This window comes from Diceros bicornis, chromosome 25, assembly GCF_020826845.1.
Source record: "Diceros bicornis minor isolate mBicDic1 chromosome 25, mDicBic1.mat.cur, whole genome shotgun sequence".
Classification (NCBI taxonomy): Eukaryota; Metazoa; Chordata; class Mammalia; order Perissodactyla; family Rhinocerotidae; genus Diceros; species Diceros bicornis.
In genome coordinates this window covers 22,774,592-22,792,538 of record NC_080764.1, presented here as the reverse complement: position 1 = coordinate 22,792,538, position 17,947 = coordinate 22,774,592, and the positions used below count along the sequence as shown (strand labels likewise).

Below are 17,947 nucleotides of genomic sequence, written 5' to 3'. Positions count from 1 at the left end.
TGTTAGCTAAGGTCTCCGGCTTCCTTGCTTGCTCTGCAGGGTCCCTCATCTGCTTCTCTCTGAGTCTGTGCCATTTTCCCGGGTCTCTCCACAGATGGTTTCTTTCCTTTTCCATGGCTTCTCGCTGCTCTCCAAAGATTAAGTTCCTTGAGACTTTGCCTTGCCAGGGAGCTGACTTATTTGGCCCTGACTCCAATGGGACTTGTTTCAGTTCCAGTGCTCAGTGTTGTCTAACTAGAATATCTGAGTTCAGATTGCGGAGAGAGAGACAGAGACAGAGATAGAGACAAAGACAAAGACAGAGAGACAGGGAGAGTCTATGGCTTGACTCTCTCTGTTCACGTGTCCAGTCAGCTACAATAGTTACCAGAGGAGAGTCCCATGGCACTGGGGTGGGGGTCAGGGGATCCTTTTAGAAGGAAATGTGAGCAGGGAGGCAGAAACCAGCATTTCCAGCAACCCTTTGCTAACCTTTATTGCTTTTATTGTGAAATGAGACTAAAAGGACTGCTTTGCAGATCAAATGAGATAATTTGGTACTAATATGTTAAGTACCTATGTTAGTTTCCCAAGGCTGCCGTAACAAATTACCACAAATGTGGGGGCTTAAAACAACAGAAATTTATTCTTTCACAGTTGCGGAGACCGGAAGTGGGAAATCAAAGTCTTAGCAGGGCCACAGGTCCCCCAAAGGCTCTAGTGGAGAAGGCTTCCTTGCCTCTTCCAGCTTCTGGTATCTCCAGGCATTCCTTGGCTTGTGGCTACATAACTCCAATCTCTGCCTCCATCTGCACATGGCCTTCTCCTCTCTGTGTGTCTTCTCCTCTTCTGTCTCAAATCTCCCTCTGCCTTTCTCTTGTAAGGACACTTATCATTGGATTTAGGGCCCAGCTGGATAATCCAGGATAACTCATCTCAAGATCCTTGACTTTCCCACATCAACAAAGACCCTTTTCCCAAATAAGGCATAGTTTACAGGTTCCAGGGATTTTGGTTGTATATCTTTTGGTGGCCATTTTTCCACCTAACACAGTACCTGACACAGTGCTTGGCTTATAGTAATGGTTCATTCATGGGGCCATTATGATTCTAACAGGGCTCACATGGTGACGAAAGTCAGTTCTCAGCAGGCCCAAGTGCTCTTCTTCATGTATCATTTCCTTCAGAGAAGGATCAGAAGCACCATCCTCTCAAAGAGAAAGACATGAGCAGGGGACCATGTGATTGACAATTAGCCGCTGGGTGAAGTGGATCCCCCTGCCTTGGATCCTTGGTTCTGTGGGTTATTCTGTGACTCAAGGCAAAGTCTAGTCTCTACTTCTTTGTGAGAAATCCAAGTCTCTACAAGCAGTGGAAAGAATATAGACTTTTGGGTCAGGCAGATGAGAAGTCTTGATCCCAGCTCTCCTCGTAACTAGTGGCATGATCTTGGGCAAGTAAGTCAATCTCTCTAAGCTCAATTTCCTCATCTATGACAAAAAGATAATAATAATTACGTCTAGGTGTTGTAAGGATTAAAGGAGGAAAAATATGGAAGGGGCCTTAACAAAATCATGCCCCTCTTCTGCTCAAATCTTCCAGTGGTTTCCATCCCTCTTTGAGTAAAAGCCAATGTCCTTATGATGACTCAAAGGGCCCTTCACCATTTGAACCACTCTCACTTTAACCTCCTCTCCTTCACCCATTACCCTCCAGCTATGCTGACATCCTGCTGTTCCTCAACACATAAGACATATCCCTATCTTAGGGCCTTTGCACTTGCTATTTCTTTGCCTGGAATGCTCTCCTCTTAGATGATGACAAGACTCGCTCCCTTCCTTCCTTTAGGGCTTTACTCAAAAATCACCTCCTCAGTGAAGCCTTTCCTGGCCACTCTCTCTAAAATTGCACCCTACCTCACTCCTACCCAACCCTTCCTATCCCCCTCTCTGCTTTACTATTTCTTCTCATCACTGATCACCCTCTAACATAGTATGTACTTGTTTATCATCTGTCATCCCTGCTGGCATCTTCATGAAGACAGGATTAGTGTTGTTGTTCTTTCCCTGCTATATCCCTAGTGCCCTAGAACAATGTGTGGTGCGTGATAGGCACAAAATAAAAATTTGATGAGCTGATCTGAATTAATGAATGTTAGTTTCTGTTTACTCGTGAGCTTCAACTTCCTGATCTGCGACATGGGAACTACAGTACAGAGTATAGGCCAGTGTTCCCTGAACCATGATCCCCTAGAAGGTTTGAGTTTGTATTCACACCATCTAGCACCTGACCTGGCACACAGAAGGCACTAGGTGAATGTTGAATAAATGAGCAAATAAACATGTAATAATTTGTGACAGGAAAATAAAGTGTGTTGAAAGTTTATAAGGTATACTGTATTGATAATTAAGAAACTTTACTCCATAATAGGAATGCCTTGCATTTTGATATCAATGCTTTACAAAGCCATTTATTTGGCAGATATTTACTTGTGCCTTCTATGTTCCAGGCATTTGTTTTGGGTACTGAAGCTATGAAGTCACACAGGACGTGGTTGCCTCCTTACAGTTGCTCACTGACCCGGGTTGGAAATGGACAAGTAAATGGCTAGTTTGAGAGCAGCGCAGTGCGGGTGTCACAGCTGTAAGAACAGAGGTCTGTGGGACAAGTGCAGGAAAAAGTGGCCACTTCAATTTGGGGATGTTGGGGAGCTTCCTCAGAGGAAGGGACATTTGCCAGGAGTCATTTATTTTGCCTGGAGAAGAAAGTGAGAAAAGGGGCTCCGGCCCTAGAAAATCACATTTTCAATGGCCTAAGAGCTGTGGAAGGGTATTTTGTTGCCGTTGTCATCATCTTAACAAGAACAATGGCTGCTAACGTTTGTTGGGAATACACTATTTTTCAGGCACTATCCTAATGTGTTAAATGCAAAATTTCCAAGCAGAAGAATCACCTTCTAGAAATACTCATGCCATTTATCCCCACACATCCTATGGGTAGGTAGAATAGATTTATTATCCTCATTAAGAAATGAGAGACTTAAGACTCTTATTTCTTTTATGCTCTCACTAAACTGGTATCTGAATAACCCAGTAATTTAAATAACCTAGTAAACTTACAACTTATTTTCTGTTTTCTTCACAATTTGTTTTATTTTCTTCTCATCACTGATCACTATACACACACACACACACACATACATACATGTACACACATATATACCATATATATGATTATATATATGGTTATATACATATTTTTATATACATTTGGTGTATATATATATATATTTTAATTTGTACATAATCTTTCCTTTCTCTCACTAGAAGGCGAGCTCCATGAGAGCAGGGACTTTGTTGTGTTCATTGCTATATCCCAAGCAGACAAGGGGCCCTGCATAAGTACTTGTTGAATAAAGAAAAGGAAGAAGGATCTCGTGGGGGTTATTACATAGGATCATCAGTGAAAAAGGCAGTCAAATGTTTTCTTGCAAATGCAACTGTATCTCATTTCCCATTTCCAGACAGCACAGTTTAACTGGGATCCAGAGACGGTAGGCCTTATCCACGGATCTTTCTTCTGGGGTTATATTGTGACACAAATTCCAGGTGGATTCATTTCAAACAAGTTTGCTGCTAACAGGTAAGATAAACTGATAGAACACGAGTCCTGCACAGATCATCACATGGCTTTGTGCTTTTACAAAATCTGCATAGTTGACTTTCAATTTAGGGGTGCAGGATGAAAGACAGGACCCATTCTGACAGAATGTCTTGTGCTTGGCTGGTCCTAGGACACAGCATGTTTCTCAGATAGTCAGTATCCCTTTCTGGTAAAGTGAGAGCAGAGTTGGGAAGGAGGAGACACAACCACAAATGTGCAAAAGTCACGAGGTAATAGACTGGGTCAGTTGAGTGGAGCCAAGCAGAAGGGTAGGTCTCCAGCAAGCTCACCTCATACTGGTCAATCTCCAGCTTCAGGAGCTCATCCAGGCAGAACATCCCCGTACCGCCAAAAGCCTGCCCACAATTGGTCCAGGGACTGGAGCTCGGGAATCAAAGCAGCCCAACCGTCTAGCTTGGGACACACCAGACCCGAACACAGCATCTATTTCTCTGAATTAATTTCTATTAATTTCCATAGTGATCTTCCATGAACTGTTAAGTTCATTTCTGATGTTTAACTGAAGTGCCGCACCCATCAGCAGGCCTGCCCTATAACACAGTGTGTTGGTCTCTCAGGGTCTTTGGAGCTGCCATCTTCTTAACATCGACTTTGAACATGTTCATTCCTTCTGCGGCCAGAGTGCATTACGGCTGTGTCATGTGTGTCAGAATTTTGCAAGGTCTAGTGGAGGTAAGAGATACTTTTCTTACAGTTTTCGATATTGCCGGAGATAACATGGTTCTTTAGAAAATTTGGCTTCTGAAAAAGACCCTCTTTATTCACTTTTCCTATCTTCCATCTTGTCCTGCTGTCTCAGCTCTCTGGTTATGGCTACAATTATGAATACTTTAATTAAAATGTCTTGTGTGATTCCAAATTTATATACAATAAAGGACCATTTCACAAAAGCACAGAATTTCAGATGAGTCAGGAATGATCTCAGAGATAATCTAATCTGACCCCTTTCATTTAAAAAATGATGAAACTGAAGCCCCAAACCTACAGTTTACATAACAAGGGCTCTTTCTGCTAAATCAATGTAAATGGATGTATTAATAAATCTGTAAATTTCTTTGGATCTAGTCTGATGCAGAGATTTAACTTGATGAAGGGGGTAGCATGATATAGAGCCAGAAGGTAAATATTTTGGACTTTGTTGGCCATACACTCTTTGTTGCAACTACTCAACTCTTCCATTGTAGTGTGAAGGCAGCCAGAGACAATATGTAGACAAATGGATGTGGCTGTGTGCCAACAAAACTTTTTGGACACTGAAACTTGAATTTTACGATATTTGACCTTTTCCCTCTGACTTATTTCACTTAGCATAATACGCTCAAGGTCCATCCATGTTGTCACAAATGCCTGGATTTCATCATTTCTTGTGGCTGAGTAGTATTCCATTGTGTATATATACCACATCTTCTTTATCCATTTGTCCCTTGATAGGCACTTAGGTTGCTTCCAAGGCTTGGCTATTGTGAATAAATACCATATGATCTCACTCATAAGTAGACAATAAAAACAGCAACAAACAAACACATAAAGACAGAGATTGGATTGGTGGTTACCAGAGGGGAAGGGGGAAGTGAGGAAGGCAAAATGGATGATTAGGCACATGTGTGTGGTGATGGATTGTAACTAGTATTTGGGCAGTGAACATGATGTAATCTATGCAGAAATAGAAGTATAATGATGTACACCTGAAATTTATACAATGTCGTAAACCACTGTTACTGCAATTTAAAAAAAAAAAGAAACTTGAATTTTATATGATCTTTACATGCCATGAAATATTCTTCTTCTTTGAATTATTTTTCTCCGTAGTTAAAAATATAAAAATCATTCTTAGCTTAAGAGCTGTACAAAAACAGATAGTGGGCCAAATCAGGCCATAGTGTGCCAACCCTGATGTAGAGCAATGTTTCCAAAACTCAGTCATTCACCTCTAACCTTCATCACTTTTGTCATATCCATGTACAATTTGTGCTATTATTTACCTATGGTTTTTCCGTAGATGAACTCACTTAAAAAAAAAACAAAAAAACCTCATCCTAAGCAATAATATCTTTGAAATCATGGGTTTGATGTGCCAGTTACATTTTTTTCTAAAGCATATTAGAATGTGTATGTCGCAATTACAATAAAAAATGTAGGTTGTTATAGTACCTCAAATCCAACTCTAATCCCACTAAAGGGACATATACCACACTTTGGAAAAATACTGATGTGATAGAAAGAACATGATATTAGCATCCATGAAGGCTAAGATCTAGTCCCTTAATGTCACTCATATTCTATATCTTGAAATGAGATACTGGACCAGCTGAGTGCAGAAGTCCCTTTCTACACTGATATTCTATAATAATGTGAAATATAAAGATCCTCTTCCCCATTCCCTACCATGCTGACATTGGAACTGAAATCCAAATTTCAGCATCTGTGCTGTAAGTCAAAATTGCTGACACATCCTATCTAGTATTATGAATTGGGCTTTTATACTGTAGCCTATCTTAAAGAAGCAAGGTTCATGTTTTAAACACAAACAGAAACTGAAATGAAATCAAATAATCTATTTTCAACCAATTTGCCAGGGTGTGACCTACCCAGCCTGCCACGGGATATGGAGTAAGTGGGCACCACCTTTGGAGAGAAGCCGACTGGCCACAACTTCTTTTTGTGGTAAGTGTATTAGAAGTTTCATTGAGGAATGCTTTTGGCTTCAAGTAACTGAAAATCCTACTAAACAGTCAATTTTTTCCCACTACAGAAGTTCAAAGATGAGTGGTTGCTAGTGTTGGTTTTGCTGCTCAACGATCTATCCAGGGCCTGCACATGTTCTGACTTTCTACTCTGCCATCCTCAGAGTGACAGCTTTTTACTTTCTTGCTTGCTCCTCATGTTCACAAGATGGCTGTCTTAGCTCCAGGAATCAAGCCCACATTCAAGGCAGGAAGAATTGTGGATAGGTATCCTACTCATATCTGTTCCTTTCACCAGGAAAGGAAAAGCTTTCCCAAAACCCTCTAGCAGGCTTCCACTTATATTTTGTTGGCCCTATTTGTGTCACATGCTTTACTAACTGCAGAGGAGGCTAGGAAAGCAAGGGCCTAGCTTTGTCAGCATCTTTAGTAGAGGGAGATAAGAAAGAAGGGGTTAGAAGTGGTTGTTGGATTAGCCAACAAATGATATTTGCCTAGGTCAAAAGTGGAAGAGATAGAATAATCAAGCGCCCCACGCCTCTTCTTTTTACAGATGGAGACACTGAAACTAAAGTTTAAATTTTAGTTTCGCTAAACAGAAAGTCAAGTCTAAGACTTGCCCACGGTCAAGGCTGTAAGTCATGGAGCTGGAGCTAGACCACCTGATTCTTGATTCACTCTACTGTGCACACGTTGTCCTAGAGACCTTTCAATTAATTTTTGCCATTGTATTCCAGATAAAAAGCAAGGTGGAGACCATCCATCTTAACTGAAAGTAAGCTAGTGGTCCCTAAGTAGTGATGTGACTCTAATTCCTGAGCCTCCAAAGTCCACGTTGCTAAGGTCGCCTCATTCCAATCCATGCTTTTGGGACTGGCCCCTCTATGTATCCCTGGGAGTAATCAGCATTCTGAAGGGTCAGCCTAGGTACCAGTCAACAATAGAACAAGGATACACATGCTGCTGCCATCAACACAGTTGTAAAATCTATCTTCAAATATTTTTTTATGGGGGAAAGGACCTAGGAAGACAAAAGCTCCTTAGGCGACGAAAGTCACAGTGGGGCCCGGGCAGAGTTAGTACTGGGGCTTAGGTCTGTCTGATTTTTCAAGCTAGCACTTCTTTCCTAGAAGAAGCTAACTCCTACTTCTTAGCTAAGGAGAGAAATAAAGCTTCCTCTTTATTTCTGTGAACATTTTATTTATTTCTTCCTCACTCTTTCTCTTTACCTCCTTTCAATGCCACTACTACTACTACTACTACTACTACCACCACCACCACCACCACCAATAACTAACAATAATAATAAAAACGAATCCCTGGGAATTTGGTGTGAATTATTCGCCAATGTGTCTATTTTGTGACCAGTTTGGAATTACATGCACAGCTGAGACGTCTCTATATATTTAGCCTCTCTTGTCCTTAGAAACCATTTCTGTCCTCTCGTTTGCAGTTCAAGATCATCTCCACCTCACTACTGACCTTACACCAACTCTAGAATAATATAAGGTTCTGCCCCAGCTGACCTTGTGAACCGTCAGATCCTTGATCTTGTTTTCTTTGATGGTTTATTTATAAGGCCTTTCATTTTGATTTGCCAGCAAAACAAGAACGACTAGCAGCCACTCCCCATTCTTAGTGTCTTTATAGACCTTAAAGGGCTGATTTAAGAAATAGTTTGACTCTCAAGGAAAGTTGCCTGATCTAGGTCACAGGGTTTATTGCATTTCCCTGCTAAGGTGTGGCCTTGGTTTCAGAGAGCAGCCAAGAGAAAACGTCCTTAGAAGGAATCTTAGGCTTGGGGTGGATCAGGGCTTACACTCAAAATGTACTGGAGTTGGAAGGGGCTTTAGAAAACATCTAGTCACATCCATTGTTTTATAGTGGAGAAAACTGAGGCTCAGGGAGGAAAAGCAAGATAATTTCACACAGCTAGTGAGGACAGAACCAGGGACTCTTTCCCACACACAATTCAGCTCCTCCTCTCTTCCATGTTAACAAACATTGGAAGGCCTCCTCTGCCCTTGTGGTGAGCACACAGAGGGATCAGGGCGCAGTCTGTTCCCCAGGGCAATAGGGGGCAGTGCCCCATTGGGGTATACTCAGGGGCTGTGGGTGTGATAATCTCCTATGACTTTTGAGTGGAGGAGGCTGGATTGAATATTAAATAGTTAAGGATAAAGGCTTTAGATTCTTACAGACCTGGGTTGCTGTCACTCACACCTGTGTGACCTCAGGCAATTTACCTCTCCTCCCCCAGCCTTGGTTTCCTCCTTCCAAAATGGGAATGATATTGGTACCAACATCACCAGGTTGTAAAGAGAGTTAAATAAAATCCAGGTCCAGAATATTCAACACAGTACTCGGCACACACGAAGCACCCAATGCATCTTAGTTGTTGGTTATTCCTTGACCCTCCCTGTCCCAGATCTTCCTTAGTATCACCTAAACTGGCCCCTCACTCCCAGGGTATGTGGCCCGGGATAAAGACCACCTTCTCCATAGCCACAGTGGAGTTGGGCCTGCAGCTCTTTCTAAACCATATGCCCTGGAATGCTTGCCTTATTGTTTTGAAGAAGTCTGAGGTAAAAAGGAAAACATGTGTGCTGTCATTCTGCACATGACAGTGGCAGTAATAGTTGGCGTTTGTGCAGCACTAATTATGCTTACAAAACGTCTTAACACACTTAGTTTATTTGATCCTCAAAACAACCCCAGGAGATAGAGATTTATTCCCATCCTCTCTCTGAGGAAAGTGATTTGGAGAGATTGAGAGACTTCCTCAGGCGTCATGATGTTCAGATTTGGGATTCCAAGTTGGACCTTTCATAGTCAGTCAGGCCCAGCTTGGAATGATGGGATTTCATCCCTTTCTCTAGAAGATCCCCAAGCTCTCTTGTCCTGAAGATCTTCCTCAGCGTTGGATTCTGGGACACGGAATTTCCTTTGGCTGCTCACTTTTTCTGAAGCAAGAGTTCTTTCATTCACGGCCCAGAGGAATTTCAGATAGTAATGTTTTGGTTCGGTTAATATTTATTGGGAGTTCGCAGGGCTCATGTTTCTCCAGCAGATATCACGGAGCTGCAGGAGATAGTGGAGGCCAGGTCACTGCCTCTGGCCCTCATTATCTTGTCTAGACGAGATAAACATCCACACATAGGTAAGTATTTACAAAGTTAAGTATTTACAAAGCAGGAAATAAACTTAAAAATGTACCCATTCAGGAGGTTGATGGAAACAGAAGCCATCCTGGTCATCTTGCCATCCTGGAATTTAACTGTTTCCTGATTTAAAAAAAAAATCAAGACTCTAAAAAGCATGATCTTTAATAGTTTGAAGTCCCTCATTTAAAGACCTCGGTGATACTCCTGAACTGTGAGCTCTGACAGGCAGATGCATTTGCTCCTTCGCTTGCTATCTTTAGTACCCAATATTGTACCTGGTTGAATTTTTCAGATTTCTCTTAGATTTTTCTCATCTTTTTTATTCTATTCTGTCATGTGATTCCAAATCGCTGTGCCTGAGCAATCTCTGTCTTATCCCGCCATGGTACCTGGATGAAGTCAAAGAGCATTCTGGTGACCTTTCTCTTCTGCAAGCCCTGTGTTAAGGAATACCAGGTGTTTGCCTGTCCTTCTATACGGAGGGATTCTGACTCCTGCTCAGTTTGACTCACCCTCAACTCGAGTACATGAACTGTAAATGGGATGAAGGGGCTTGTATGACCATTGGTAAGTTTCCCTCAATCTTTTCTTGTTCTAGGTTCCTATGCGGGGGCAGTGATTGCCATGCCCCTGGCTGGGGTGTTGGTGCAGTACATTGGATGGGCCTCCGTCTTTTATATTTATGGTGAGTGATTTGACTTCCTGAGTTGCCATGGTTGACTCACAGAGATGGTATTTTACTGTATAATGGGGTTGGCTAAGAATTTGCCATATGAAAATAGAGATTGCTAGGACAAGTTTATCATATAAATAGAATACTTGTCTACCTAGGATTCATTTAACATTTATATTAAGGTTGAGGTTCTTAATGAGCATAACATTATGTTTCTTTAAATACCAGTTAATAACAATAGGCAAATCAACAAAAGATTTTCTCCTAGCTGAACATAATGCTATTTGAGAATATTTTGAAAACTGAAAAATTTAGAGATGGAACAAAAGAAGACTATATCATCAAGCCTTTTGTTTTTTAATTGCAGGTATGTTTGGGGGTATTTGGTACATGTTTTGGCTGTTGCAGGCCTATGAGTGCCCTGCAGTTCACCCAACAATATCCCACGAGGAGAGGACCTATATAGAGACAAGTATAGGAGAAGGAGCCAACGTGGTTAGTCTGAGTGTAAGTATAGATGGATAGATGAAGACTTGCCTCTTTCCTGTGAGTATTTCTCTCAGTGTTTGTGCTGTCCTCTTAAGAAAAACAACATGTCAATATATTCACTAAAAATCTTGTGGTATTTTTACTCTCTAGAAATTTAATACACCGTGGAAAAGATTTTTCACATCATTGCCGGTTTATGCAATCATTGTGGCAAATTTTTGCAGAAGCTGGACCTTTTATTTGCTGTTAATAAGTCAGCCTGCTTATTTTGAAGAGGTCTTTGGATTTGCAATAAGTAAGGTAAACACTTAGATGGCTTCAAATGTTCTTGAACTTTAAATCTCTTGCTTCTACTGAGAAAATCTTTGCATGAATAAAATAATTAAATTGCTGACCATAAGTCATGACAGTTCTGTGACACCTAATACCCTGGAGGTCAGACAAGTTATACATTCTGTGCGTAGTATACATAGCTATTTAATTTCTTCCTGGGAAAGATCAGAGCTGTATTAAGCTGCTTTTAAAGATTTATGTTCTACCCGATTTCAAAGTGTTTTTGAAGCTAACTCAAGGGCTGCATATTAGGCAAGGATAAAAGGATAATAAGATTTGAGAGCGAGAGTTTTTTTTTCTTATAAATTACTTAGTGAATAGCAGTAAGAACCTTAAAGCTCATTTTACAGATCATCCTTCTCTCCATAATGGTGGTTATAGCAATAACGACCATTGCTTTTTATGATTGAGAAAGAGCTGTTCTCAGTGTCCCCAGCCATTGTCATTAGGTTGTCTTTGTTTTGGGGAGAAAGGGTGTGGATGGTTCTCATTTTTGCATTCTATTCTCTCATGTAATTCCAAATCACTGTGCCTAAGCAATCTTTGTCTAATCCCCCCACGGTACCTGGATGAAGTTAAAGGGCATCTTGGTGACCTTTCTCTTCTGGAAGCCCTATTTGAAGGCACACTGGCAGTTTGCCTGTCTCATCATAAAAGAATTAGGGCTGCTTCCTACAAGGGAAAGAACAGCAGCCTAGTAGAGGTAGACGTCTGCATAGCTCCAGGTACCATCCAAAGTGGCCGTGGGAGAGTTAGCATGGTCAAGTAACAGTGGCCGCCATCAGTGGACACTCACTCTGTGCCAAGTGTTTAACCACCACGTGCCAGGTCCTATGCTGGTGCTGGGGCCTATGTGATGAATAAAAGTCATCTCTGTCCTCAAGGACCTCCCAATCTGGTGGAGAAGACAGTTAGATCTATACCTAAAATCATTCACTCATTTGTTGTTTATTTATTACAAAATTCAGGCCTACCGGGGTCCTCTATGATTAGATGACTAAATTTGGTTGTGGTGGGGTGGTGGAGGTGGTGGGGGCAGGGAATTAGGGAAGTACGTCTCTCAGAAGTAGCTAAAATTATCTCATTGTTTCTTTTCATTCCAGGTGGGTCTCTTGTCAGCAGTCCCGCACATGGTTATGACCATCATTGTTCCTATTGGAGGACAACTGGCTGATTACTTAAGGAGCAGAAAAATTTTGACCACAACTGCTGTCAGAAAAATCATGAACTGTGGAGGTACCGTGATTTCACAGGTGGCTTAAACAGCTTTGATAAAATGAGATGAAATTGAACTGCAGAGCATAGTTTGGAGATTATATCTAATCACTGGAAAGGATCTTAAAGGCCCCAAAGTCCAACCCCCAGCAGGCACTGAGTGTCCATCACACCCCTGCCGAATGGTCATGCAGCCTGTGCTTGAGCAACCCGAGATACGACAACTTAGTCGGTCAATAAATACGCACCTGCAACCGCAGAAACGCCTCTTTCATCTGCTCTTAAGCCAAAGCAACCTGACTGATTTCCTGTTCCTTATCTGTTTATTGTTTATCTTTCCCATACCTCTTTCCACATACATAATCGTTTGTTTATGTAGTTTATTCCCTTATCTCCTTCTTCCCTTTCTACATATACACATCTTTTGATAAGAAACAGAGAAAATATTATCTCTGAATAGTCTTCTTCCCTCCCAACATAGGATTGTGCGTGGGGTATATACACACACACATGTACACACATACACATCGTCTTCTTTCCTGCTTTATTTAGTTCTTGCTTTGTGTTTTGATTTTGCAAAGACAAAGTAGAAGCTGAGTGATTGTCTAGAAGAGGCAGGTGAAAGTAATTGTGAACCCCGCAACATTCATGACTGCTCACTGTTTTTAAACCCTCCACTTCCTTCCTGTCTCTTTGTTTTGCTCCTAAAATTAGCATTTATTGAATGCTTTCTGTGCTAGACACTAAGCTAAGTCCCTTATGTACATTATCTTATGTAACCCTCATAACCACATTGTCGAGCAAGTGCTATTATAAACCCCAATTCACAGTGAGGAGGCTGGGGTGTAATGAAGTGACCCACTCAAGTGGCAGATCTTGTGCAAGATCCCAGGTCTGTCTGAACTCGTGAATGCTTGCAGTTACTGCTGCTACCTCCCCAGGGGACTGGGGGTCACAATGGGCAGGTGGGAGGGAGAGGACAGTGCCATCTATGGGCGAAAGGTCGCAACTGTGAAATTAAGTTGAAAAGGCGGGCGTGGGTGTACCGTGCCTCTAGATTACATGGGTCAGGGCCATTTAGGAGGGAGGATCCTATGGAGGGATGCAAGAACAGGCATGATCTGATCCCACAGCATCTCATGAATAAAGTCTGATCAGGGAGATTGGGAATAATCTATCAGCATCTGGTCTCCCAGCAGTCTGACTGCTGGTCCCAAACAGGGATGTTCGGGCCTGCCATTGACTTGAACTTTTCTATAGGAGGCTGAGGGTTGGTGGGTGTGGTGTTGCTCTCTGGAAGGTGAGAGGTGAAGCTCTGGGGCGCTACATTCAGGATCCTCTCCAAGGTAGTTGAGGTAGGCAGAATAACAGCCCCTCAAAGATGTCTATGTCCTGATTCCCAGAACTTGTGAATGTGTTTCCCCACGTGGCAAAAGGATCTTTTCAGATGTGATTAAATTAAGGATCTTGAAATGGGAGACTATTTTGGATTATCTGCATGTGCCCAGTATAATTACAAGTGTCCTGATAAGAGGAGGCAGGAGGATCAGAGTCAGAGAAAGAGATGTGATGGTAGAGGCAAGGGTCAGAGTGATGCAGCCACAAGCCAAGGAATACAGGCAAACTCTAGAAGCTGAAAAACACAAGAACAGAGTTTCTCCTAGAGCCTCCAAAAGGCATGCAGCTCTGCTGACGCCCTGATTTTAGCTCTGTAGGACCTATTTTGGATTTCTGACCTCAAGCACCGTACAGCAATAAATTTGTGTTGTTTTAAGCCACTAAGTTTGTGGTGATTTATTACAGTAGCAATCAGAAGCTAATACAGTAGCCAAAGTCTCACTCGTCTAATTATCAGATTCTGTTCCAGCTGAATAGCTCTCCACACAAGGCCCTGAATATATCTTTCTGTTTCTGACTTCACTCATTCCCTTTCCCTTTCCTGTGACTTCTGCTCACCTTCACCTCTTATCCCAGTCCTCTCCACACATCCTACCACATCGGCTCAAGTGTTTCCTCTTGTGTTTTGTTAGGGCTGCATCAGCCTCCAGTGATTGTTCCTTCCTATCCATATACTTGGTTGGCAGCTCATCATGTACTACCTTATCACAGCTCTGGCAGGAGAGTGTTTAGGCAGAGGGATTAGCATGTGCAATGGCCCTGAGGCAATCATGAATGTAGCATGTTAGACAACAGAAGAAAGGAAAGTCAGAAATGGTTGGAGCTTAGTGAGTGAGGCAGGGAGACTGACAGGAGATGGGATCAGAATGCTCTTCTGGGGCCAGATAGTGGGAGGCCTTGTAGACATACACAGAGCTGGGGTTTTATGTGAAGTGCATTGGGAAGCAAATAGAGGGTTTAAAGTAGGGAAAGGGACAGAACATAGAACACAAGAGTAAAAGAAAGGAGTTGGAGAGAGACTCCAGCTAGGAGGCTATTTCAGTTGTTCTGTCAGGAGAAGATGGTGGTTTGAACTGAAGTAGGGTCAATGCAGGTGAAGAGCAGTGGATGGATTTTTAAATTCTCTGAGCCTAACTTTCTTCTTCTTTAAAATCTGAATGAGAATATTTACCTCAGATGATTGTTATGAGGATTAAATGAGACGTTTAATGCATCTAGCATGGGTCCAACCAATAAAACTTTCTTGACATATGTTAGTACCTTTCTCTTCTCCTGTGTTCAAGATGCTGACAAAACAGAAGTTTTCCAGAGGAGGCATTCAATAAATATCTGCTATTCAATCTTATTTCCCATGGCCAAAAATATGCAACTTCAAAACCTGGAACTTGAAAGAAAATTCTGGATCTAAACTCCACTTGTACAACCTCTTCTAAAGCCAGATGCCTTGAAGACTCTAACATGTTTTTTTGTTCATATTTGATTTTGCCCCAATCACCTCTGCCATTGTTTCTTTATAGTTGGTAGTGTTGGAGTTGGGTGGTGGTGGTGGTGAGAACTCTCAAAGATTTTTAAAGATTAGAGGTACTAGTAAAGTGCCTATTGAGAGTATATTTCTTTTTTTTTTTTTTTTTTTTTTGCAGAAAGTAGAATGCATACACAGAATCTCCCCAGCCTCTCTCCCATCTTTAAAAAAAAAAACCTCTTCACATGTCTTTTCATGTCTTTTCATATTTTGACATAGCAGGACCAGTGAGCTCTATATAAAAAGTTAAAAAAAAAAAACAGAACAACATTTTGCTTATATACAGAGATGCTAGACTAGAGATAAATACATAAAGACAGAGTTTTGTGCCATCACTGAATAAGCTAGATTGATTTGGATATAAGGAAGTGCTTGCGTGATCTTCTAGAAAATTTTAGCTGGTTTTGTGTTTTCCGAGAAGAAATACAAAGGACGTTTCTCATCTGAGAAAGATCACACATTTCTTGGAGTCTGTCACCTCCTTCTTTTTTTTTCCATAGGCAAGAGATATTGCTGCTAGAATCATGTAAAGCAAACAGATCATCTTAAGACATGATGTTCTATTCTAGTTCATTCTGAATCAGGGCACATTTCCAAAATCTTCCAAGACATATGTCAAATCCTTGTACCTCCTTCTATAATATGTGTAAAGTGCGCCTGAGGTAAAAAATTCTAGTCTGGCTGAATTGGTTGCCCGTGTGAACTTCAGATTGTTTTAATATGAAATGAAAAAATTTCTCAGGTCTTTAAATCCTAGTTCTGTTTTTCTTGTCAGCTCTGAACAGGTTCACTTTCAAGGATCTCTTGATCACCCTGGCGTTCAAATTTTATCCTTCAGCTCCTGAAACACACAGTCCTGTCTCTAGCATTTTCACTATAGATAGGAACCATTTAGGCTCTGAAATGCTTTTTCTTCCTTTGGAAATCTACTAACTATTTGGCAAAGATCTTTTTTTTTTTTTTTTTTAATAGATGAACCATTGTATCATTTGTAAGTTTTGTTCTTCACACAATGTCTTCATTTTAGTTCTTTGGGGGAATTAATTTTATGGTACAACCTCTGCTGAGAGTATTAAGATAAAAGAAGTTTCAGCCAGACGCCTTATTATTTAAGACAGGCCACTTGTAAAACACATATACTTAGTTAGCAATTTTGTCTTATGTATAATTTAAAATGTTGAAACAAAATCAATAACAAGTAGCCATGGGATAAAGCCCACAATTTAAAGGCACCACTGCTTCCATAATTTCATTTGATCCTTTTTAGACAACCATCTAAAACAATTATTGATGCTTGCCTTGTTTCTATGATAATTTCGAGGAAATGGGCTCAGAAAGGTAAGCAATTTGCCAAGTCCACAAAAAGTACTTTAGCTTACATTTCAACCTAATTATTTTGATTCTGGGTGCCATTTTCTTTCCTCTGCGTTAATTCATTAAACATTATTTATTGAAAGCCCACTACGTGCTAGCCAGGCTCTGTGCTAATACATGGTACTTTCCTGGATAGCACCACAGTTTTGTTGGAGAAGCAGAAACACAGATGAAAAATTACAAGGCAATGTTGAAAAGTTTTATAAAATGAAGAAGAAGAAGAAGGAGATGTGAGCTTCACCGGTGGGGGAGGGGCAGAGTTGTCAGGGAAGCTTCCTAGAGGAAGCAATATTTGAACTGGACTTTAAAGGATAGTAAAATTTCTCCAGAAAAAGAGAAATATGTGGTGGGAGAGGAGTATCCCAGGCAAAGGAACAGCCCGTGAAAATATATTATGGGCGTGAAACAGTGTTATGATTGGGAAATGGCTAACAGACTTGTGTGACTACAACAGAGGGCTTTATATGGGCCTAGGGGTGGTGAGCAGGGACGTGAGGGCTGGCAGAAGATGAACTGGAACAGCAGGAGACACTTATGATATAACAATATACTAATAATGTGGAACCCTTGACAAAAGTTTTAAGCAAAAGAGCAACTGATCAGATTAGTGGTTTAGAAAGATAGTGATGTGGAGAATGTCAGAGGAAGAAGAGATGGAAAGACCAATAAAGAGGCTATTGAAGTTGTCCAGGTGAGAGGTCATGGGCCCAGGACTAAGACAGTGGCAGAGGAGGGGAAAGCAGAGGTTGGATTTGACAGGTATTTCTGAGGTCCAACCTACAGATTCTTATGTGAAAACTGAGAAAGAGGGAGAGGTCCAAGATGATCCTGAGATTTCCACATTGGACTTTTGGTTACCATTTGTTGAGCTGAGCCCATGTGCTGGTGGTCGTGCCCAATACCTTATATATCCAATTTCATTTAATCTTTCAGTGCTACAGAGTTGTATTATTAGCTCCATTTTTGGGCATGAGGGATCTAAGAGGTGAAGTGACTTGTCCAAGGTCACACAATTAGTGATTTTTGAGGTGGAATCTGAACCCAGGCCTCTCTAACTCTAAAGTCTGGGTTCTAAACACAGGTGGGTAGAAGATTCATTTAGAGAAGAAGACAGAGCATGGTGGTGGTGGTTTGCTTTGTTTGTTTAGGAGTAAGAAAACAGGGTAACAGAGACTTGATTTGGGCATGTTGTCTCTGAGGTAACTCTAGGACAACTGCGTGGAGATGTCTGGAATCAGCAGATATTTCCAGTATGAAGCATCATTTCATTGTCTTCCACCTCCCAGGGTACTTCATATACCTGGAAATGGGGTTTATATCATCTTTATTTCTGCTGTTGGCCGAACTTGTGTGTGTGTGTGTGCGTGTGTGTGTTTTGATGAGAAGGAACATCTTCATAATTTCTTCATCCTTTTTTATTGTGCTGGATTCG

General features: G+C 41.3%; 1 protein-coding gene across 2 annotated transcripts in view; it reads left to right on the top strand.

Moving 5' to 3' along the window:
• SLC17A8 (solute carrier family 17 member 8) overlaps positions 1–17,947 on the top strand; it is a 41,273-nt gene that overhangs the window by 15,967 nt on the left and 7,359 nt on the right. The window contains exons 3-9 of one of the 2 annotated variants that reach the window (XM_058568833.1): positions 3,503–3,621; positions 4,221–4,335; positions 6,240–6,327; positions 10,110–10,196; positions 10,552–10,691; positions 10,824–10,973; positions 12,110–12,242. In XM_058568833.1, the coding sequence (XP_058424816.1) occupies positions 3,503–3,621; positions 4,221–4,335; positions 6,240–6,327; positions 10,110–10,196; positions 10,552–10,691; positions 10,824–10,973; positions 12,110–12,242 (832 nt within the window). The remainder of the gene's footprint in view (positions 1–3,502; positions 3,622–4,220; positions 4,336–6,239; positions 6,328–10,109; positions 10,197–10,551; positions 10,692–10,823; positions 10,974–12,109; positions 12,243–17,947) is intronic. The other variant, XM_058568834.1, reaches the window with a different exon arrangement.